Source organism: Schistocerca gregaria, chromosome 5 (assembly GCF_023897955.1).
Source record: "Schistocerca gregaria isolate iqSchGreg1 chromosome 5, iqSchGreg1.2, whole genome shotgun sequence".
NCBI classification, from domain to species: domain Eukaryota; kingdom Metazoa; phylum Arthropoda; class Insecta; order Orthoptera; family Acrididae; genus Schistocerca; species Schistocerca gregaria.
The window spans coordinates 64,590,320-64,615,975 of NC_064924.1; the positions used below are offsets into that span (position 1 = coordinate 64,590,320).

General features: G+C 43.5%; 1 protein-coding gene across 1 annotated transcript in view; it reads right to left on the bottom strand.

The window, feature by feature from the left end:
- Positions 1-2,040: 2,040 nt before the first annotated feature.
- LOC126271873 (uncharacterized) overlaps positions 2,041-25,656 on the bottom strand; it is a 103,578-nt gene continuing 79,962 nt past the window's right edge. Inside the window, exon 4 of the mRNA XM_049974221.1 lies at positions 2,041-6,771. Within this exon, the coding sequence (XP_049830178.1) occupies positions 6,705-6,771 (67 nt within the window). The 3' untranslated portion in view covers positions 2,041-6,704. The remainder of the gene's footprint in view (positions 6,772-25,656) is intronic.

Below are 25,656 nucleotides of genomic sequence, written 5' to 3' on the forward strand. Positions count from 1 at the left end.
TGGTTCGATCCCCGCCGCTGCTTAAATTTTGATAAATAATCAGCATTGGCGGCCGAAGACTTCCGGCATAAGAAGTCAGCCTCATTCTGCCAACGGCCTTGTCAAAGAGGGCAGAGGAGCGGATAGAGGTTCAGGGCACTCTCTTGTCCTAGGGGTGGGAAATTGCCCCTAAAGGCGGAAGAATCAGCAATGATCAACGACATGAGGATGCAGAAGGCAATGGAAACCACTGCATTAAAGACAGTTAACGTGTATCCACAGGACATGTGGCCTGTAGTTGAAGAAGTGTCATGATGATCTCTCCATTGGCCAAAGATTCAGGAATAGTCTCCCATTCGGATCTCCGAGAGGGGACTGCCAAGGGGGCAACGGGGGGGGGGTTACCATGAGAAAAAGATTGAATAATCAACGAAAGGATAATGTTCTACGAGTCGGGGCGTGGAATGTCAGAAGCTTGAACGTAGTAGGGAAACTAGAAAATCTGAAAAGAGAAATGCAAAGGCTCAATCTACATATAGTAGGGGTCAGTGAAGTGAAGTGGAACGAAGACAAGGATTTCTGGTCAGATGAGTACCGGGTAATAGCAACAGCAGCAGAAAATGGTATAACAGGAGTAGGATTCGTTATGAATAGGAAGGTAGGGCAGAGGGTGTGTTACTGTGAACAGTTCAGTGACCAGGTTGTTCTAATCAGAATCGACAGTAGACCAACACCGACAACGATAGTTCAGGTATACATGCCGACGTCGCAAGCTGAAGATAAACAGATAGAGAAAGTGTATGAGGATATTGAAAGGGTAATGCAGTATGTAAAGGGGGACGAAAATCTAATAGTCATGGGCGACTGGAATGCAGTTGTAGGGGAAGGAGTAGAAGAAAATGTTACAGGAGAATATCGGCTTGGGACAAGGAATGAAAGAGGAGAAAGGCTAATTGAGTTCTGTAACAAGTTTCAGCTAGTAATAGGGAATACGCTGTTCAAGAATCACAAGAAGAGGAGGTATACTTGGAAAAGGCCGGGAGATACGGGAAGATTTCAATTTGATTACATCATGGTCAGACAGAGATTCCGAAATCAGATACTGGATTGTAAGGCGTACCCAGGAGCAGATAGAGACTCAGATCACAATATAGTAGTGATGGAGACTTTCGGAAAAGCATCATCCACCCAATTCCGAAGACGGCAAGAGCTGACAAGTGCGAGAATTATCGCACAATCAGCTTAACAGCTCATGCATCGAAGCTGCTTACAAGAATAATATACAGAAGAATGGAAAAGAAAATTGAGAATGCGCTAGGTGACGATCAGTTTGGCTTTAGGAAAAGTAACGGCAAGAGAGAGGCAATTCTGACGTTACAGCTAATAATGGAAGCAAGGCTAAAGAAAAATCAAGACACGTTCATAGAATTTGTCGACCTGGAAAAAGCGTTCGACAATATAAAATGGTGCAAGCTCTTCAAGATTCTGAAAAAAGTAGGGGTAAGTTATAGGGAGAGACGGGTCATATACAATATGTACAACAACCAAAAGGGAATAATAAGAGTGGACGATCAAGAACTAAGTGCTCATATTAAGAAGGGAGTAAGACAAGGCTGTAGCCTTTCGCCCCTACTCTTCAATCTGTACATCGAGGAAGCAATTGTGGAAATAAAAGAAAGGTTCAGGAGTGGAATTAAAATACAAGGTGAAAGGATAACAATGATACGATTCGCTGATGACATTGCTATCCTGAGTGAAAGTGAAGAAGAATTAAATGATCTGCTGAACGGAATGAACAATCTAATGAGTGCACAGTATGGTTTGAGAGTAAATCGGAGAAAGACGAAGGTAATGAGAAGTAGTAGAAATGAGAACAGCGAGAAACTTAACATCAGGATTGATGGTCACGAAGTCGATGAAGTTAAGGAATTCTGCTACCTAGGCAGTAAAATAACCAATGACGGACGGAGCAAGGAGGACATCAAAAGCAGACTCGCTATGGCAAAAAAGGCATTTCTGGCAAAGAGAAGTCTACTAATATCAAATACCGGCCTTAATTTCTGAGGATGTACGTCTGGAGTAGTATGGTAGTGAAACATGGACTATGGGAATACCGGAACAGAAGAGAATCGAAGCATTTGAGATGTGGTGCTATAGACGAATGTGGAAAATTAGGTGGACTAATAAGGAAGGAATGAGGAGGTTCTACGCAGAATCGGAGAGGAAAGGAATATGTGGAAAACACTGATAAGGAGAAGGGACAGGATGATAGGACATCTGCTAAGACATGAGGGAATGACTTCCATGGTACTAGAGGGAGCTGTAGAGGGCAAAAGCTGTAGAGGAAGACAGAGATTGGAATACGTCAAGCAAATAATTGAGGACGTAGGTTGCAAGTGCTACTCTGAGATGAAGAGGTTAGCACAGGAAAGGAATTCGTGGCGGGCCGCATCAAACCAGTCAGAAGACTGATGACCAAAAAAAAAAAAAAGAGCAGTGATCTGAGTTTACATGCGACACGTCTTCCGAAAGGCGAAAATCCAATTTCGGAAACCGTTTATCGCTGTTGTGTTTTGGCCTACATGGTAAGATCTGAAGCGGATTTGCTAACCCGGTTAAACACGGCGTCTGGAAAACAGCCGATCTAGTTTCTGATTCAGCCAGCACAATCGTTATTTCTCTTCATTTAAATATTACAGGTAGACACCTTCATGCTCAGTGCACTATTTCCGCTTCACTCCATAATAAGTCCATATTAATCGAATATTCTGAAAAAAAGACGTAACTTGACTACCCAGGCACGTTTCAAAACCGGTTGCGTTTACGTGGAAGCGAAAATCGATTGCGTAACCGGAAATTCGGCAACTAGAAGCGGATTTCCAGAATCGATTTTGAAGTATTTACATGACTGTTGTTGCAGCCGGCCACTGTGGCCGAGCGGTTCTAGGCGCTTCAGTCGGGAACCGCGCTGCTGCTACGGTAGCAGGTTTGAATCCTGCCCCGGGCGTTTATGTGTGTGGTGTCCTTAGTTAGGTTTAAGTAGTTCTAAGTTCTAGGGGACTCATGACCTCAGATGTTAAGTCCCAAAGTGCTCAGAGCCATTTTTTCTGTTGTTGCAGAGGATCCAAAGACAAATACGTGAAAAGAGGAAAAGTTCGTGTTATATTATTATGACGTATTGTGCCATTTTATTTTATTCACTTTTTACTTAGACCGTAATGTTGTGGGAGCTTGAAAATGCACAAAAAGTATGCGAAAGTAAAATTAAGCAAATGTAGAATGAAAGTAAAATAAAAATAAATAGACGGTTATGTGATACACAAAAAAATAAAGAAGAAGCCGGAGGTGTAGTCGCGAATTTTCAGTTAATTCAGTGTTCTTTGGAACAATGGGCTACCAGTTGTTACGCAACGCCATCAAAGCGAAAATTTACTATAACAGATTCCGAAATACAAAAAAATGCCGCATAAAACAGGAAAAATAGCTGTGGCTACCACAGGAATCAAAAAATGGGGACATCTTGGCTGTGACACTTGCCACAAAGGAACGGAACGCTCCTTCATTTTGCTCTTCAGATCGATGAACCTAATTTATTGCGAGTATCAAATACAAATTATTATGACGTTTACAAAACTCCTATATCAAATCCCCGGCACATATAAAGGAAATATGTGTGTCGGGATGTAATGAAAATCTAAATGCACAGGGCACTTACAGTCAAGACCACGCCTTCTAGAGACCTTGTCACCACGATGGCAATGCGTGCTGATAACACAAAATCTGTTGTGTGTGTCTGAATGCTCTCTCGAGAGATATTTCAGCTATATGGCTAGTGGTAGCTGTTGTTTAGATGGAACAGTGTGGAGTCTGTCGCCCCTCGGAGTGGCAGCGGGGTTTGAGGCGCCATGTCACGGATTGAGCGGCCCCTCCCGTCGGAGGTTCAAGTCCTCTCTCTTGGCGTAAGTGTTTGTGTTGTTCTTAGCATAAGGTAGTTTAAATAGTGTGTAAGTCTGGGGACCGATGACCTTAGCAGTTTAGTGCCTTAGGAATTCACACATATTTGAACACTTTTGGAGTCTGTCGACTCTAGTGTCTGTGCGGGACTGCGAGGCATCTGGTCGCGTTGAATGTGTTACAGTGGACTTAGAAGATGGACACAATCAGTTAATATACAAGAGACGGAATGATATTTACGCAGAATGTAAATTCTGTTGATTATTTCATAAAACTGGAAGAACTTATCGCTGGTAACGAACAGACGCCTAGTATCTGCCTCTGTTGCACCGACACGTACAGGTCAACGAACGGGTATAATAGGGAAAACAATCGTTGTTTCACGGTTATTGGGATCTTCTGTATCTCATTCCTGTCACCCTGAAGGATTTTCGCTCGAGCGATCGTCCCTTGACGGGGGGAGGTTTAGGTGCACTTAGGATGGCAAGGACTTAGTCTGTTTTTGTTTGGCAGTGTCACAATTTTCTACGTACTCTTGAGGCGCCAATATTTCTTCTCTTTTCTTTTTTTTAAAAAAAGAAGAAGAAGCTCCATTGGCAACGCGGCAGATTGCTAACTAAAGGGCATCGGGTTCGACCCCAGGACGGTCGGAGATTTTCTCCACTCGGGAACTGGGTGTTGTGTTGTCCTTACATTTGTATCGTCACAACTGGCATTGCACTAAGGAGCTGTTCCTATGGGTTCGTCTCAAAAGCCAATAAATTGATAGAAAAAAATCTTACATGTAGGAACGGTTGAATTATGATTTTACAGTGTGCGTGAAAGAACTAGGAATCATAATGTCTGATAATAAATTCCAAGAGTGCCGTTAGATTAGAACTGTTGTTATTCAATATTTTCTCGTTCAGTAATTGGACATACAGTAATGCGTTTAACCACGACTGTTTTGGATAGGCACACGGTCATTGCTAGAAACGAATACGAGTAAAAGACGTGAGGTCTACTGCTAATTAAATATTCCAACTGCCGAATTTTAATTGTAATAGCAGTTTACTAGTAGAGAGATTACAATTCACATCTTCAACTTCTTACCACATCCCGGAAACCACTGTCAATGAGACACAGAATACAACAAGTGAAATGTAATATAACAAGACCAAGACAGATTTCCACTCCCAACACTCTAGAAATGAGCTAAAGTGCACGTCATTTATGACGCCGGCCGAGTTCAGGTTCGTTCTGCGCATCTGACGTCACGAAACACAGTCAGCCAATGAACAGAGAGCGACGTTGCCAGAGCTCGAGTGCAGTGCAGAGCACAGACGAAGGTCTTCAGTTTTAGAAACGTTCACTCATAAATAAAGTAACTGAACAAAAGCAATGTCTTGATACCAAACTTTCTATAAAAGAAAGAGCATTCTTTAAACCAATTGCTTCATACTCTATTAATTAATTAAACCAAACAAGCAATAAGCCTCCTAATTCAGGCGATAGCAAGGAAAGGTGTTTGTATCATTCTCACTAACCGCTTTTTCGTAATAAAGAACAGCGGTAACTGTTTATTTCGTATTGTACTTCGATGAAACGTGAGTAATTCATAATCATACCAACAGTGTTTGTCGGTGTTTTGCGTGATATTTTAAAGTCCTGCGCGATATATAATGATTGATGAGCTGCGTTAGCGTAATGGTTAACGTGTATGGCTGCAAAGTGGAGGGTTCTGAGCTCAAACCTTGCTGAGTGCTTAGTATTTTAAAAACAATATCGATGTGTCTTACTTTATGAATTTTATTCGTTTGAATGTAATTTTTTGAAATTTCTAGTGGCAACTAAAATCAACCATACGGAAAGTATACACTATGGACTGTTACCTCTGCAAGCTCTTCAAAATTTCGTGCAATGGTTTACTACATCTAATGCTGCACAATAACTGCGTTGAACATCGAAACAAAATTAAGTCATTTATGTGGGGAAGGTATCAGTCAAGAAGATGTGTAAAAATCAAATTTTTGGGCGTAGTAGTTTTTGTGAAATCGAATGATAAAGTGTGTCAAAGCAGTCGAAACACTATGTGTGCGCACAGGCGAGCAGTGCAATGATAACAAAATCGCGCACATCGCGGAATGCGGGAAGCACGCCTCTGAAGCAGCGAAAGGGTTAATGCGGCCGTGGTGGCTTTACTTCATAAACAGCGCGCTACCCCCCAAAACGTAAATTTGCGAACTATACTATAGCGCTGCTTCTCTTGGCGCGTTCAACTGGCAACGCAGCAATCTCCCGCGTCTGGGCGGGCATGCGCGAACCGCCAAGATAAAAGAATTGAACTGTAGTGCTGCATCTGTAATAACCTCGATATCGACAGTATCATTAATTATGCTCCTTCTCCCTTCCTTCCGACAAGACAAACTCAGACTGACGTGCGTGTATGTGCACCACACTTTAATGGAATACATCTTGTATTAAGTTCAGATACAGAACAGACCAATTGCCTGTTTCTTGGTCTAAGCGCAAGGACAATGATTTCTGTTTCTGTAAGTACGTGTTGTTCTGCGACGCACGAAGAGGCGAGAAGGCGACGCTGTGGCGAGGTGCGGGCCGCCTTACACGTGCGCCGAGGCGAGTAGCCCGCTGCTGCCGCCGGCAGGTGGCTGGGGGTTGTGCCGGTCCTCGACGACGGCGGCGTACGGCAGGTCCGGCTGGTGGGCGCGCGCGCCGCCGGCCGAGGGTTCGAACCCCGCGCCCGCCCTGGGCCGCGGGGTGGCCGGCGGCCGCTAGGCGCTGCCCTGCGTCGCCCTGCTCGATGACCGGCTGCCCTTGCCCGACTTGTTCTTGCTCGGCCTGTGGTGAAAAACATCGCTAGCTTCAGGTGGAACGCAACAGTAGACAGCCACGTGCAAGGCTAACCGCGGGCTACAAAACATTTTAACTTGTGACCACCACAACGCTGCTAAAATAATTCATTGTTCCACAACTAGTTTCAACAGTGTGTCTGTTGGCAGACGTGGTCATAATACGAGAAGCGGAGGCTGTGTGGCGTGGACTGGGCGGTTGTTTAGGTTAGAAGGCCTCGGGAAGGGCTGCAATCTCAAAGGGTGCATGGCAAATACAGGACGTGCTTGGATCAAGGAACAGTCGGAATTTTGGTTGTAAATTGTTGTAGTTGTGCTGGGAAAGTCCCTGAGCTTCAAGCGCTAATAGAAAGCACAGAACCTGATGTCGTTATAGGTACAGAAATCTGGCTAAAGCCTAAAATAAGTTCTGCAGAATTTTTTACGAAGTCTCGGACGGTGTTCAGGAAAGACAGAATTGGTGGTGGAGTGTTTGTGTCTGTCAGTAGTGGTTTATCTTGTAGTGAAGCCGTAGTAGATACTCCGTGCGAAATGGTATGTGTGGAGGTTATACTTAACAGCCGAACTAAGTTAATAATTGGCTCCTTCTATCGACCCCCAGACTCTGATGATACAGTTGTTGAACAGTTCAGAGAAAATTTGAGTCTCGTAACAAATAAATACCCCACTCATACGGTTATAGTTCATCTACATTTATACTCCGCAAGCCACCCAACAGTGTGTGGCGGAGGGCACTTTACGTGCCACTGTCATTACCTCCCTTTTCTGTTCCAGTCGCGTATGGTTCGCGGGAAGAACGAGTGTCGGAAAGCCTCCTTGCGCGCTCGAATCTCTCTAATTTTACATTCGTGATCTCCTCGGGTGGTCTAAGTAGGGGGAAGCAATATATTCCACACCTCATCCAGAAACACACCCTCTCCAAATCTGTCGAGCAAGCTATACCGCGATGAAGAGTGCCTCTCTTGCAGAGTCTGCCACTTGAGTTTGCTAAGCATCTCCGTAACGCTACACACTTACCAAATAACCCTGTGACGAAACGCGCCGCTCTTCTTTGGATCTTCTCTATCTCCTCCGTCAACCCGATCTGGTACGGATCCCACACTGATGAGCAATACTCAAGTATAGGTCGAACGAGTGTTTTGTAAGCCACCTCCTTTGGTAATGGACTACATTTTCTAAGTACTCTCTCAATGAATCTCAACCTGATACCCGCTTTACCAATAATTAATTTTATATGATCATTCCACCTCAAATCGTTCCGCACGCATACTCCCAGGTATTTTATAGAAGTAACTGCTACCAGTGTTTGTTCCGCTATCATTTAATCATACAATAAAGGATCCTTCTTTCTATGTATTCGCAATACATTACATTTGTCTATGTTAAGGGTCAGTTGCCACTCCCTGCACCAAGTGCCTATGTGCTGCAGATCTTCCTGCATTTCGCTACAATTTTCTAATGCTGCAACTTCTCTGTATACTACAGAGTCATCCGCGAAAAGCCACATGGAACTTCCAACACTATCTGCTAAGTCATTTATATATATTGTGAAAAGCAATCGTCCCATTAACACTCCCCTGTGGCACGCCAGAGGTTACTTTAACGTCTGTAGACGTCTCTCCATTCATAATAACATGCTGTGTTCTGTTAGCTAAAAACTCTTCAATCCAGCCACACAGCTGGTCTTATATTCCGTAGGCTCGTACTTTGTTTTTGCCCGCATTTCGTGGTCGTGCGGTAGCGTTCTCGCAACCCACGCACGGGTTCCCGGGTTCGATTCCCGGCAGGATCAGGGATTTTCTCTGCCTCGTGATGTCTAGGTGTTGTGTGATGTCCTTAGGTTAGTTAGGTTCAAGTACCTCTAAGTTCTAGGGGACTGATGACCATAGTGCTCAGAGACATTTGAACCATGTTACTTTGTTAATCAGGCGACAGCGCGGAACTGTATCGAACGCCTTCCGGAACTCAAGGAAATTAGCATCTACCTGGGAGCCTGTATCTAACAGTTTCTGGGTCTCATGGACAAATAAAGCGAATTGGGTCTCACACGATCGCTTTTTCCGGAATCCAAGTTGACTCCTACAGAGTAGATTCTGGGTTTCCAAAAACGACATGATACTCGAGCAAAAAACATGTTCTAAAATTTTACAACAGATCGACGTCAGAGATATAGGTCTATAGTTTTGCGCATCTGCTCGATGACCCATCTTGAAGACTGGGACTACCTGCGCTCTTTTCCAATCATTTGGAACCTTCCGTTCCTCTAGAGATTTGCGGTACACGGCTGTTAGAAGGGAGGCAAGTTCCTTCGTGAACTCTGTGTAGAATCGAATTGGTGTCCCGTCAGGTCCAGTGGACTTTCCTCTGTTGAGTGATTCCAGTTGTTTTTCTTTTCCTTGGACACTTATTTCGATGTCATCCATTTTTCCGTTTGTTCGAGGATTTAAAGAGAGCACTGCAGTGCGGTCTTCCTCTGTGAAACAGCTTTGGAAAAAGGTGTTTAGTATTTCACCTTTAGGCGTGTCATCCTAGGATTTTCTGTCAAGTCGGTACATAGAATTTTACTTTCGAATTCACTGAACGCTTCACGCATAGCCCTCCTTACGCTAACTTTGACATCGTTTAGCTTCTGTTTGTCTGAGAGGTTTTGGCTGTGTTTAAACTTGGAGTGTAACTCTCTTTGCTTTCGCAGTTGTTTCCTAACTTTGTTGTTGAACCACGGTGGGATTTTCCCGTCCCTCACAGTTTTACTCGGCACGTACATGTCTAAAACGCATTTTACGATTGCCTTGAACTTTTTCCATAAACACTCAACATTGTCAGTGTGGGAACAGACATTTTCGTTTTGGTCTGTTAGGTAGTCCGAAATCTGCCTTCTATTACTCTTGCTAAACAGATGTTCCGATAGGTGGCAGCGCTATAAGTAGCCTTCAAAATGGCGTCTGTAATGGAGGTGCGTTCTAGGAATGAGGTGTGATTCAGTTTCTTTTGGTGGAAAACCACAACACTGCAAATATTCGTAGGTGTTTGCAGAATGTGTACAGAGACACAGCAGTGAAAAAAGGCACAGTGAGTCGTTGGGCGAGGCTCTGCCATCAGCGGAACAAAGACGTGCACACATATCCGATCCTCCGAGCGCCGGCTGGCCACTCACAGTTGTGACTCCTGCAATGATAGAACGTACGGACACTCTCATTCGAGATGATCAACAAAACACAATGGAACACCACGTTGCACAACTGGACATCTCTCTTAGCAGTGTTGACACACTCGTCAATCAGTTGGGGTACTCAGTGTGTGCCCATTGTGTTCCTCTGCGCCTAACAAGAGGCCATAAAGAACAATGAAGGACCATCTGTGTGGAATTGCTTGCACCTTACGAGGCTGATGGCGACAATTTTTTGTCGAACGTCGTCACAGGCGATGAAACATGTCTTCATCATTTAGAACTGGAAACAAAACGGCAATCCATGGAGCAGAGCATTGAATGGAGATAATGGAGAAAAACTGGGTTTTGTAGCTTAAACAGTGGAGAATAACAGGGCGTATTTGAATCATGAACAAAATAAACCTGCTTTCAGGAAAAAAAAGTATTGCATGGCTTATTGAATGCCCCTCATATATAGGGTGGTCCATTGATCGTGACGGGCCAAATATCTCACGAAATAAGCGTCAAACGAAAAAACTACAAAGAACTAAACTTGTCTAGCTTGAAGGGGGAAACCAGATGGCGCTATGGTTGGCCTGCTAGATGGCGCTGCCATCGGTCAAACGGAAATCAACTGCGTTTTTTTTTATAGGAACATCCATTTTTTATTACATATTCGTGTAGTGCGTAAACAAATATGAATGTTTTTTCGCTTTGTGATAGATGCGCTGTAATAGTCACACAAACATATGGCTCACAATTTTAGACGAACAATTGGTAACAGGTTTGTTTTTTAAATTAAAATACAGAACATTTTGTTTCGCTTGTTCCAATGTGATACATGTACCTTTGTGAACTTATCTTTTCTGAGAACGCATGCTGTTACAGCGTGATGACCTGTAAATACCACATTAATGCAGTAAATGCTCAAAATGATGTCCGTCAGCATCAATGCATTTGGCAATACGTGTAACGACATTACTCTCGACAGCGAGTAGTTCGCCTTCCGTAATGTTCGCACATGCATTGACAATGCGCTGACGCATGTTGTCAGGCGTTGTCGGTGGATCACGATAGCAAATATTCTTCAACTTTCCCCACAGTAAGAAATCCGGGGACGTCAGATCCAGTGAACGTGCACGCCATGGTATGGTGCTTCGACGACCAATGCACTTGTCGTGAAATATACTATTCAATGTCGCTTCAACCGCATGCGAGCTATTGAGGCGTAGCGCCGTATACCGATCCTGCCTTGGAGGCGGATAAGTGGGAGATGTGTCTCAGAGCTGGATAGTGACAGGTGGTGACGCGAGACTGGGCGCACACGTAGTTTATGTATCAGCCAATAGAGGACAATGTTGGATAGGGGGACTGTGATTTTAGTTTCCATTGTGCCCACTAGAGTGCACTAAAGTAATAGAATGTTTTTCATAAACTGTTCTAGTATTTTCATAAAATGTTATTATGTCTTTTGTGTATGTAAAATGTTATAAATGTGTTTTAGCAGTGTGAACGTTGCGTGAGTGTGGTTTAAAGTTAATATGAAGATAATTGTTTAACGAGTTATGTAGTAGGATTTAGTGTGAGAACATTTCGAAGATGTATGGATATGGACAAGGGGATTTTTGTAGAATAGATTTCTTAAGTAAGTTTATGGTAAAGGGAAAGTTAATCAAATATAAATAACAATAGTAAATAACTTCATGCATAAACAAAACTTCATCATATTAGATAATTACGTCGGTAAAATGTGCAGTCGTTAGGTTTACTATTTTGCGATTGGTTATTGATGAAAAAGCGCGGACTGACGCGGGAGAATGTTGTTATGCTATTGGCTGTTGAGTAAACTGACCAATAGTAAAGCAATGTTCTTCGCGCGCCTTTCTCTGCTGGTAGAGAAGACTTAGAGTATTTTAGGGAGGAGTGGGAGCCTAGCCATGAAACAGTTCGGACGTGTGTAGTGGTAGTTCCGATGGAAACGATAAGTTGCCGGATCTAGCAGTGTTTCATACATCAAAAGTGTGGTAAAGTGACGGCATAGCTATTCCGATGGGTGTGCAGAAATTTCGGAATTTCTAAGTGAATTTTGCGACGAGAAAAGACATAAATTCCGCGTGGCATATTTAGCAGGTCGGTGGCTAAAAAACTGTGACTGCATTTGGTACCGACAGACTTAATATTTGGCGAGCATTCTCAATAAAAAACAATCAGTATTTTTGTAGCTATTACGTTTGCGGGAAATTCAACACCATAAACTTGGTAACGTGAGTAAAAGGGATTGTGAGTGACTTTGTTACGACTAGCACGGCTTGGCAGTGATACTTGTTCACCTAAGTTTCAGAATATATTAATTGAGGACAAAATTTCCAACCTTTCATTTCATGTGAAAACTTTCTCCCTAAACGTAGATTAGTGACTTTAATTGTAGCCTGGTTCACGTCGAAGTACAGTAGGTTTCGCTCGGCTTTCCTTCTGATGATCTGCTGAGACAATGTTCACAGGTAGGTGCAGGTTCGTCGTAAAGGGACGGAAGGAACCGCACGCGAGCTCTGTGCCGGACATCCATCATGTTGGAAGTACATCGCCATTCTGTCATGCAGTGAAACAACTTGTAGTAACATCGGTAGAACATTACGTAGGAAATCAGCATACATTGCACTATTTAGATTGCCATCGATAAAATAGGGGCCAATTATCCTTCCTCCCATAATGCCGCACCATACATTAACCCGCCAAGGTCGCTGATGTTCCACTTGTCGCAGCCATCGTGGATTTTCCGTTGCCCAATAGTGCATATTATGCCGGGTTACGTTACTGCTGTTGGTGAATGACGCTTCGTCGCTAAATAAATAAAAAAATGTCGTGTGACTAGGGCCTCCCGTCGGGTAGACCGTTCGCCTGGTGTAAGTCTTTCGATATGACGCCACTGCTGCGACTTGCGCGTCGATGGGGATGAAATGGGGATGACAACACAACACCCAGTCCCTGAGCGGAGAAAAACTCCGACCCAGCCGGGAATCGAACCAGCGCCCTTAGGATTGGCATTCCGTCGCCCTGACCTTCAGCTACCGGGGCCGGACGTTGCTAAATAGAACGCGTGCAAAAAATCTGTCATCGTCCCGTAACTTCTCTTGTGGCCAGTGTCAGAACTATACACGACGTTCAAAGTCGTCTCCATGCAATTCCTGGTGCACAGAAATATGGTACGGGTGCAATCGATGTTGATGCAGCATTCTCAACAGCGACGTTTTTGAGGTTCCCGATTCCCGCTTCTGATGTGCGGATTAGCCGCGACAGCAGCTAATACACCTACTTGGGCATCATCATTTGTTGCATGTCGTTTTTGACGTTTCACTTGTGGCTGAACGCTTCCTGTTTCCTTAAATAATGTAACTATCCGGAGAACGGTCCGGACACTTGGATGACGTCGTCCAGCATACCGAGCAGCATACATAGCGAACGCCCGTTGGGCATTTTGATCACAATAGCCACACATCACCACGATATCGACCTTTTCCGAAATTTGTAAGCGGTCCGTTTTAACACGGATAATGAATCACGGAGCAAATACGTTTGCGATTATTACAGCGCCATCTATCACAAACCGAAAAAAGTGGGCCAACCAAAACATTCACATATCTTTACGTACTGCAGGAATATGTAATAAAAATGGGGATTCCTAGTTTAAAAAACGCAGTTGATATCCGTTTGACCTATGGCAGCGTCATCTAGCGGGCCAACCATAGCGCCATCTGGTTTCCCCCTTCAAGCTAGACGAGTTTCGTTCTTTGTAGTTTTTTCGTTTGATGCTTATTTCGTGAGAAATGTAAATTCATGACGAAAGAGATTTATGTAATACAGTAATCATACCATGTAATTAAAGACCTTACTCTCAAATTTTGAAATGGTGTATATTACACGTCTACAATTTTAAAATATGCTGCGAAAGTAAGTGGGCCTGTAAATAGACTCACGATGTACAACAGAACTATTACTAAGAACAACTTCACACCAGTAACGTCTGCATTTCACACCACATAACTGATTAAGGCATAAAATATCCAGCTCAATGCACAACTGAAATAGGGTCCATATTCAGTCAACTTGTTGAAGTACCAATATATGTGGCGAGTAGCATTAATGATAGATATTCAGCACTGACCATTTTAGTCAATAGTGTACACAATTTTAATGTACATTACATAGGAGCAGAAATCAGGTACATGACTTACAGTGGTGTTCTAGAGACTATGTGTGGCTAGTCAGTTAGGAAGTAGTTATAGCCACCATGCCTTATACGCGAATCAGAAATTCATATTACAATTAATGTATCATACCGTATCGAATACAGACGATATTTGTACTGTGTGGAAGTCGTTACGGCAACACTGATATTCCCCAAGGATTTTAGCAGCGACAGAGAAACCACAGCAAATTTTAAGATAATATATTTTAATATTTACCAAAGAAATTAAATAAGCAGGCCTATCAGACAATGGCATACTATAGAAAGTTATTCCAGAACAAAAAATTAATTTGGCAGTTTTGTGGTGGTTATATATAAAAATGTCTTTCATACAAGCTGTAGAATACAACTTGAAAAATATTTTGTGCAGGCTATAACATTAACAAGTTAATATAAGAATTTGATGCAACACCAGTAAAAGCATTATTACTAATTCTAGGAGCATATCCTGCCGATTAATCGTCAAGTACGAAACTGCATGTTTGCAGTAGCGGCAAAGAGGCACTGGGGCTGTTCCAGCATAACCACAAACGGCGGCACGAAGATGACAAACGCAAGAGCAGAGAAGGCTGTGAGACGACGTCAGCCAATAGGACGCTGACTAGGACCGCACTACGACAGGAGAGGCCTTTACAAGAAGAGAATACAAGGAGCCGCTCCTGCCGGGCTCGGCACAGTACTAGGAGAGCACTACGACAGCAGTTATTAGTGATCCGTATCCACTGCTTGTATGGTCATAGCAATAGAGAAAGACACTGACTGTTTGCCTATCGCCCATCGTTTACGAACCTTACTTGTAATACAAAGTTAAGTATTGTCTATCTTCTTTATTGTCATAAAAACTATTAATGTTATTTGCTTGAATCGTTGTATAGCATTCCAAGAACGCAGCACCCTTAGGCACCCTGGACAAGACGAATGGGCAGGACCCCACAAAGACAGTGACGCAGATCACTGGGCACCAAATCACTGTTGAAGTTCATTTAAAGTCCTGGGGAGCAAAGACGTGTACACAACAGGCAGACTGGGAGTCTAAGGAACTGGTCACCAAATTTACGAACAAATTCCAGATATTCGTGAACGAAAACTGCAGTATATGACCCCATGTAGAGGCACGATCCATCTCCTAACGGGAAATCCTGTCTTCCTGCACACAATTCCCAAAACACAATCACGCAGATGTGAATGTGGAGAACACAGTATACGACATTATGTTGTCATATTACAGGTTTTTCTAGCACGAGGCAAAACAATGATGTAGATACGGGTCTTTCCTTTGAAGTAGGTAACCCAGATTCCTGGGTAACTAGAAATAACATTCCCAAAGGAATATCACAGAGAGAACTACTAAGGTTCAGTGCACAAAGGGCTGCAAGTAGAGGCAGCGTCAACCACTTCTCAGATTAACTCAGTTGTATTTTCTGACATCATCAAATACAATTACTGTGATTACGTGGCCAACTAAATTGGTAACGTGGCCACCGTGGTAGTACCTACGTCTGAGGCATTTGTGACGTCACAAGTATGTAGCTGAGGTTATCTGAAACACGTGTTTGTAATCGCTGCGTTTATTGCATTTATGGTGGAAATCTCATTCGTTAAGACTGTGATATATGGGTCAGAGTATAATTTAGTGTCCATTCCAAGTAACTCGAAATTGTTTTATGCCCAATTACGGGGGAACTACGATAGCAGTCCTAAAGTTAACGCTTTTAAATTCCCGTCTGATGAAGGTTTCAGATGAAAATGAATCCCGGCAATTCACAGGAAAGACTGAGTAAACACTGAACAGTCTGTCATAAACATCTGCACATTTATCTTTATTATTAAATCATTATTTTTTTAATAACAAAAAGTACCCAAATAGAAAACTCTAACCATTAACTAAAACAAAGCATTATTAACCACTTCCTATACTGTACTCTTAGTTTTCTTTGTTTAGTTTGCGTCAAATATCTAACACTAAGATATGTGTTTGTTTTTAGGTACGTGAAGTGCATTTTAATACAGACAACATTTTGAGCAGTAATATCATGTATGACCAAAGAACTGGTACAGTGTTTACGGCTCCTTTGGGCAGTCTATATTTCAAGAAAGGTGGATGAAAATCTGTTCACTAGTTAGGAGAAAATACTTATAATCAATTTTTAAAACATGAATTATTCATGAAGTTCGTTACGATGTTGATAAAGGGTCCAGTATGAGTATATGACAAGACAAGTACAGTACAAAGAATTTCCAGGTTACTGTTTTACTTATCTCCATATTTGCACCAAAGCTGCCTGGATGCCCTACGTATTTGTCTGCAAAGCAGATTTCTAGCCTTGAAGATCCAGAGACTCTTCGAGACTATTTATAAAACAGTGCATTCGAGACAGTCATACATCAGTGTGTGGAGTAGAATGCATAAACGATTGAGACGATTTCATTGCGACGAATTTAAAAGTAAATTGTGGAAAGATTCCATCAGAGGTTCTTGGAAAATATAATATAAAAGCCAGTATGGAGTTATGAGATGCCATCATTAATACTCTAGACATCAACTAATAGAAAATAGTCACCATAAACTGAAAGTTTACCGGAAACACTCCTTTGCTGACACGTTCCTCTCTACCCAAAAGCTTACAAACATGCAGCATTCCAGAACATCTTCCACTGTCTCCTGACTGTTCCCATTTCCTAAGAAGACAGTAGTAGTACAGTTATACCGGCCCGAGCCCAGGGTCGATGTGTAAAGGCAAACCGCGCTAGAAGGCAAGGGCAACGGGTACAGCATTAAAGGAACTGCATGTAACAGGAAAATGTGAAGTGTTGCAATATGGTAGCACTTTGATACTTAGGTTACTATATGCAGATTAAACTGAACGGCAAAATGTGAAGCATTGTGTATTTTTAACAACATGACAGTTGTTGGTTTGCACCACTTTGGCTGAAGAAAGGAACTTAAAACTGGGAGAGTATTGCCACATTTATAAAAGCAATAGGTCAGTGGTGGGCTGTTCTTGATGTTAAAACACCGCTTAAAGATGAAAGGCTAGGGGGTGTTTCCCTGGAGCGTCACTGTCACTTCACAACATATTCTTAATTTTTTGGAAAACTTTCTGTGTTGATTGTCTTCATGGCATGATTCCACTCATGGAAAGGGGCCGACAAGAGAAACATACTCCGCTTTGAAACACACTACTGCTGCCTTGATTGATTCAAGCAATTGGGGGCTTTTGAGATAACGATAATATATTTGCATCTTGGAAAATTGCAAACAGAGAATTTAGAGGACAGGTTTGGGAAACACTCCCAACTAAATTGAGGAAATTACCACACCTCTTTAACACAGGTGTTTGAAACAGAAGAAATATTAAGGGCACAGAGTACGTCTGCTGTTGTACTGAAGTCAAAAGCATTTGATGGTGCACTTATATGGACTTCTTGTTGAATACCAAACTTAAAAGATGCAGTTGCACCAGAGCCGTTAGATGCACTAGCAGATGATAACGATGTTGATAAAATAGAGGACTACTACCTTTGGCCATTACTCTATTGTTTATACCAGATACTTAAAAAAAACTTATACTTATTGTAAAGACTTTCTCACCACTGAAGAAATTAAACAAGCAGATGATTCAGCATTGATTAAGGGTAGGGGAGGACGTTTTCTTCGAAGGAGAGTTGGTTTGGCGCCACCCCATGGATTCCGTTTCGTTTCCGCTTCTAAGTGATGACCATGGTTCATCGCCTGTGTCGATGTTCGGCAAAAAATTGTAACGATCAGCCTAGGAACGCGCAAGCAATTCGCACAGATGGTCCTTCGTTGCTCCTTATGGTCTTCTATTAGGCAGCGAGAAACCCAGCCGGCGCACATCTTTGAGTACCCCAATTAGTGGACGAGTGCGTCAGCACTACCAACAGAGATGTTCGGTTACGCAGCGAGGTGTTAGATTTTGATCCGACGATCACCTCGAATGAGAGTGTCTGCACGTTCCAACTTCTCAGCAATCACAGCAGTGTGCAGCCTTCCGTCACACGCTACATCAGAGAGGTTTTCGCAGCCTTGTTGCGATGATCAGTGGGACTGTATTTTCGTTCAATAATAAATCCTTAATGTGTGTGCATTTATGTACAAAAAAATCTCAAACATGCACATAAACTGTTAGCATAAAGTGATATAAAACGGAATTGGCACCCTTGTGGTACAGAAAATACGTAAATGCCTATGAATGATTCACAAAGAAACGTTAAGAAACATGAAAGGAAACTACTACTTTATATCAGAATATGGAAAGCTATTGAACTCAGTTTATTTTCCATTTCCCTTCTGTTACAGTTCAGTCACTGTATGTTCCAGGTGTCCGAAAGTATGCCGTCTGCTGCCGTCTCGCAAAATGAGCCTGTAGCAGAATAAAGTCCTCTCTACCTCACAGGAACTAAAGGGCGCATGTACAAAAGTAATTGAGTCGCTGCTAGCGACGCATTGCTCGAAAGTTAATTGCGCTTACCGGCTAACATTCTTCAATTTCACAAATATGTTCACGTCATAGATTTTTTGAAAATATGCTCTGAACTTTTTTCTTCACAGTTTCACTAATTCCTCCAAGGACTGAATAAAGTTTAGAGACTGTAGTTTTGAACACACTTGATGAATCACAAAGACAGAAGCGCCTGTCTCTACTGAAAGAACTGTCACCAGAAGATGACAAAAATGTGCAGAAATTACGCAAGATTAGCTCCTATTTCTGGGTTGCTTAGAACATCTCGTGCAGTTTGATTTCAGGCGCTGTTAACAGTTTATGAATGTTCGGTGTAGTAAATCACTGCAAACAACCACGTGCCCCAGCGCGTTGTGATTGGTTCTGGTGGTAAGGGGTGTCAGGTGCTGCTGCTCCTCAGTGTGCTTTAACAAAGATCATCTTCACAGCAGACACCATCTTGCGAACAGGATGAAAATTAGTACGAGTAGTTTCAGCAATGCAGTGCGACCCATGATCAAGACAATCCAAATGTGCCAAATTGAAAAACATGAGCTTGAGAGCAGTACCAGCTTTGATCATGTAACTTGCTGCATCAAACAGCAATACACACTGATATTGAATGTCAATTGGCCATACTAAATTCATGGAATCGATTTGTCAAGTGAACCTACTTTATTGCAAGTAGGTACGGAGTAGATTGTACATTTTTGTTAAGAGAACCAGTTACAATATTTGAAATAAACCATCCCTTACAGTTTTGTGCTTCGTCTATTGACACCCATATAAAATTATCTTTGATCCCTTATTTAATAGCTTGGTAGTTACACCGCAGTACGTAATTTTTACATAAAGTGGATTCGTCTGCCACTTTGCACTCTGTATACTTCTTAATGAAATTTTCTAGAACAGGATTAGTTAATTTCCACGGGGGAATATCCGCAGACAAAAAAGCTTCGCACAGATCAAAAGAAAACTGCGCAAAAGTACTGTTAGAAAATTCATCTACCAACATCTGGACCGCAGCACTTTTCGTGGATTTACGTCTCAAGTCCTCTTTCTGTTTATTGGTGTCCATATGCAAAAGCCAGCCGATGTGGTCGAGCGGTTCTAGGCGCTTCAGTCTGGAACTATGCGACCGCTACGCCCGCAGGTTCGAATCCTGCCTCGGGCATGGATGTGTGTGATGTCCTTAGGTTAGTTAGGTTTAAGTAGTTCTAAGTTGTAGGGGACTGATGACCTCTGATGTTGAGTCCCATAGTGCTCAGAGCCATTTTTTAAATATATGCTAAACAACTTGGAAAAGTTTTTCACTAACAATTGTTTATTACATAAACGCCAAGAAAATATTTGGGCATCTGTCTTTATCATCTCCCCTCCGAACGTCCGCTAAAACTGTTGCAATCTAGACTGATTACTTGTTTTCATTTTTGGCACCGGACTTAATCGTGAAGAATTTAGAACATGCCACCAAGCCACTAGGCAGTAGTCACCACTCACCACAAATATGAACTGATTTTCTGTACACAGCACATAAAGTCAGCTAAAGATAGGTAACTGCGGGAGGCTTCGAAAATGAGTCATTCGTCACTTTAGTGTTGTAGTAATTTACAAGTTATGAATGTTATAAAATCAAACTTTTAAAAAAGCTGTACACAAATTAAAATTTGTGCTAAAACTGTTGCTTGGAGTTACATTATAAGTAACTCCAAAAGACTGCGACGAATGCCTTACTACCCATGTTAGTGCAACTCTGCGGGGAGACCGGAGAATTTCAGCGACCAGGGCCACGTACTACATAGCAAGCGCGCAGGGTAACTCCTAGCAGGGATTCGAGAAGAAAGGAAACTCATAAATAAATTCATGAAAATAAGGTTTCACAACAAGCGAACACACAATTTAAAATGTCCATATTTTTAAAGAATAAGTATTTTTAACTAAAAAACACGTAAAATGTAATTCGAATATATAACCAAAAGAGTGTGCTTCTCCAATAATATGCCCTACTGCCCGTTAAAATTAATACACCACGAAGATGACGTGCTACAGACGCGAAATTTAATCGACCCGAAGAAGATGCTGTGATATGCAAAAAATTAGCTTTTCAGAGCATTCACACACGGTTGACGCTGGTGGCGACACCTACAACGTGCTGATATGACGGAAGATTCCAACCGATTTCTCATACACAAACAGCAGTTGACCGGCGTTGCCTGGTGAAGCGTTGTTGTGATGCCTCGTGTAAGGAGGAGAAATGTGTACCATCACGTTTCCGACTTTGACAAAAGTCGGATTGTAGCCTATCGCGATTGCGGTTTATCGTATAGCGATATTGTTGCTCGCGTTGGTCGAGTTCCAATGACTGTTATCAGAATATGGAATCGGTGGGTTCAGCAGGGTAATACGGAATGCCGTGCTGGATCCCAACGGCCTCGTATCACTAGCAGTTGAGATGACAGGCATCTTATCTGCATGGCTATAACGGATCGTACAGCCACATCTCGATCCCTGAGTCAATAGATGGAGACGTTTGCAAGACAACAACCATCTGCACGAACAGTTCGACGACGTTTGCAGCAGCATGGACTATCAGCTAGGAGACCGTGACTGCGGTTACCCTTGACGCTGCATCACAGACAAGAGCGCCGGCGATGGTGTACTCAACGACGAACCTGGGTGCACGAATTGCAAAACGTCGTTTTATCGGACGAATCCAAGTTCTGTTTACAGCATCATGATGGTCTCATCCGTGTTCGGCGATATCGCGGTGAACGCACATTGGAAGCGTGTATTCGTCAACGCCATACTGGCGTATCACCCGGCGTGATAGTATGGGGTGCCATTGGTTACACGTCTCGGTCACCTCTTGTTCGCATTGACGGCACTTTGAACAGTGGAAGTTACATTTCAGATGTGTTACGGCCCGATGCTCTACCCTTAATTCGATCCCAGCAAAACCCTACAATTCAGCAGGATAATGCACGACCACATGTTGTAGGCCTGGTACGGGCCTTTCTGGATACAGAAAATGTTCGACTGCTGCCCTGGCCAGCACATTCTCTCATATCTCTCACCAATTGAAAACGTCTGGTCAATGGTGGCCGAGCAACTGGCTCGTCACAATACGCCAGTCACTTCTTTTGATGAACTGTGGTATCGTTTTCAAGCTGTATGGGCAGCTGTACCTGTACATACCATCCATGCTCTGTTTGACTCAATGCCCATTCGTATCAAGGCCGTTATTACAGCCAGAGGTGGTTGTTCTGGGTACTGATTTCTCAGGATCTCTGCACCCAAATTTCGTGAAAATGTAATCACATGTCAGTTCTCGTGTAATATATTTGTCCAACGAATAACCGTTTATCATGTGCATTTCATCTTGGTGTAGCAATTTTAATGGCCACTAGAGTAAAACATATACATTTGCATGAGAATCCGATCCCTAATGATGACAGAAGCCTCTCCCAACGACTCACCGTGCTTTTCTTCACTGTAAGGTGCCCGTAGACTTTCTGCGAGTGCCTATGAATATCTTCTATGGTCAGGTTTTCCGCCAAAAGAATCGCAATGACAGCTCTTTGTTTGGAACGCACCTCCGTTACAGAGGCCATTTTGAAGGCTGCGTATAGCGCCGCCACCGTCGGAACCTCATGAAACTATAGGGTCTGAAGAGGGCGTGTTCCTCAACGACCCTCAAGAAATTCCGCGTTTGTTTCAACCTAACATTGCTGAGGAAAAATATGTTGCATTGCTTATTGAACACACCTCGTAATTCAATATACACTCCTGGAAATTGAAATAAGAACACCGTGAATTCATTGTCCCAGGAAGGGGAAACTTTATTGACACATTCCTGGGGTCAGACACATCACATGATCACACTGACAGAACCACAGGCACATAGACACAGGCAACAGAGCATGCACAATGTCGGCACTAGTACAGTGTATATCCACCTTTCGCAGCAATGCAGGCTGCTATTCTTCCATGGAGACGATAGTAGAGATGCTGGATATAGTCCTGTGGAACGGCTTGCCATGCCATTTCCACCTGACGCCTCAGTTGGATTAGCGTTCGTGCTGGACGTGCAGACCGCGTGAGACGACGTTTCATCCAGTCCCAAACATGCTCAATGGGGGACAGATCCGGAGATCTTGCTGGCCAGGATAGTTGACTTACACCTTCTAGAGCACGTTGGGTGGCACGGGATACATGCGGACGTGCATTGTCCTGTTGGAACAGCAAGTTCCCTTGCCCGTCTAGGAATGGTAGAACGATGGGTTCGATGACGGTTTGGATGTACCGTGCACTATTCAGTGTCCCCTCGACGATCACCAGAGGTGTACGGCCAGTGTAGGAGATCGGTCCCCACACCATGATGCCGGGTGTTGGCCCTGTGTGCCTCGGTCGTATCCAGTCCTGATTGTGGCGCTCACCTGCACGGCGCCAAACACGCATCATTGGCACCAAGGCAGAAGCGACTCTCATCGGTGAAGCCGACACGTCTCCATTCGTCTCTCCATTCACGCCTGTCGCGACACCACTGGAGGCGGGCTGCACGATGTTGGGGCGTGAGCGGAAGACGGCCTAACGGTGTGCGGGACCGTTGCGAATGGTCCTCGCCGATACCCCAGGAGCAACAGTGTCCCTAATTTGCTGGGAAGTGGCGGTGCGGTCCCCTACGGCACTGCGTAGGATCCTATGGTCTTGGCGTGCATCCGTGCGTCGCTGCGGTCCGGTCCCAGGTCGACGGGCACGTGTACCTTCCGCCGACCACTGGCGACAACATCGATGTACTGTGGAGACCTCACGCCCCACGTGTTGAGCAATTCGGCGGTACGTCCACCGGCCTCCCGCATGCCCGCTATACGCCGTCGTTCAAAGTCCGTCAACTGCACATACGGTTCACGTCCACGCTGTCGCGGCATGCTACCAGTGTTAAAGACTGCGATGGAGCTCCGTATGCCACGGCAAACTGGCTGACACTGACGGCGGCGGTGCACAAATGCTGCGCAGCTAGCGCCATTCGACGGCGAACACCGCGTTTCCTGGTGTGTCCGCTGTGCCGTGCGTGTGATCATTGCTTGTACAGCCCTCTCGCAGTGTCCGGAGCAAGTATGGTGGGTCTGACACACCGGTGTCAATGTGTTCTTTTTTCCATTTCCAGGAGTGTACTTATACGATAAAAATGAGTGGTTTGTTTTCTCCATTTCTGCCTCGTTTTTTTGCTAGTTTAAAAGAAAAAATGACAATAATCCCTTTAGATTATGATCTGTAGGCGAGTTTTGGAGAAAAAGTTTTATAAGTGTTCATGATAGTCATAGTTTTCGTCTACATAGAAAATTATTACTATTTTTATTATCATCTATGGCGTTTTCCTATTATAGGTACAAATGTAAGGAGAGACTAGAGGACAATCAAACAAGCAAATAATGCTAATAGAAGTAGGTTCTCAGAACCAGTGGTTTTCCCATTACGACATATGCACAAGTGCTGTCAGTCCCTTGTTAGCGTTCATGCCTAAGGCCACGTTTTGGGTTTATATTCATTGTGTATGTGGAACTCTCGTTCTGGTGCACCGCCACATTTTCATGTAGCTGTTCGGGAATACTTAACAGACTTCACCGACAGCGACGCCATCGGTCATAGCTCACCAACACAATGGCGTCCCCAGCCCTCACGACTGGAACCCGTTGATTTGTTTGTTGACTGGTGATATTTAAAAGCGTTGGTGTTGATAGTGTTGATGAACTTCAGGAAGGCATTGTCAGTGGTTGTCAATGCATTCGGTACATGCCTGAGATTTTTGAACGTGTGCAGGTATCAATGAGGAGACATGCTGAAGCCTGCCGTCTGTGACCATGCGGAATACTTGTAATGTGTTTGTCCTGAACTGCATATCTGCAGTTTGGATCCTTGGGAGACTTTATTACCGGGGGTTCACGTTCTCAGTCAGAATACGCCATATAAGGGAAATCTTAGGTTTCCCAATATATGTTTATTAGGAACATTTGATTGTGTCATTGTCCTGTACATGCCCCTTTCCTTTGCACCTATAATAGAGCATACACTGTACATGAAGTCAAAGTTGTGAGTTAGTTACCTAATAGTAAAGTTTTATTTGCAACACTTAATACATATAAGTTCCAGCATTAGTATTACTCGAATCAATTACGAGACCTTTTCTGTTTTAGGAGCTACTGCAACAGAGTACGCAGTACAGTGACTGAGGCAGTGACTTCATTACAGTTAGCAATTTCAAGCAGCTTGATGCTTTGTTTTCTAGGTGGCATTGGCTCAGTGTACGCCTGAAGATGGCCAGAAAAATGCACCTAAATATCGTGGCAGCAACTTAGCGACGTCTGGCTGTTAGCTTGAAATTTCAGAGAACAGTTTATATTTCCACAAAGTTCGTGTACTTCACATTTCGAATAATACAGCAAGTTTACTGTTACCAGGCACTGTTTATTTATATCCACAACGTGTTTCGAAGGTTTAAACCTATATCGTCATATAGATTTACGTGTATTAGTACGACATGTGTGAGCTGTGTTACGACATTGGAATAACTAGACAGTATTACAGGCTACCCACAGCCATAACACATCACACACAAGCCGTACTAGCACATTCCAATCCACCTGATGATGGAGATTTAAACCTTCGAAACGCGTTATGGATATACACTCCTGGAAATGGAAAAAAGAACACATTGAAACCGGTGTGTCAGACCCACCATACTTGCTCCGGACACTGCGAGAGGGCTGTACAAGCAATGATCACACGCACGGCACAGCGGACACACCAGGAAACGCGGTGTTCGCCGTCGAATGGCGCTAGCTGCGCAGCATTTGTGCACCGCCGCCGTCAGTGTCAGCCAGTTTGCCGTGGCATACGGAGCTCCATCGCAGTCTTTAACACTGGTAGCATGCAGCGACAGCGTGGACGTGAACCGTATGTGCAGTTGACGGACTTTGAGCGAGGGCGTATAGTGGGCATGCGGGAGGCCGGGTGGAC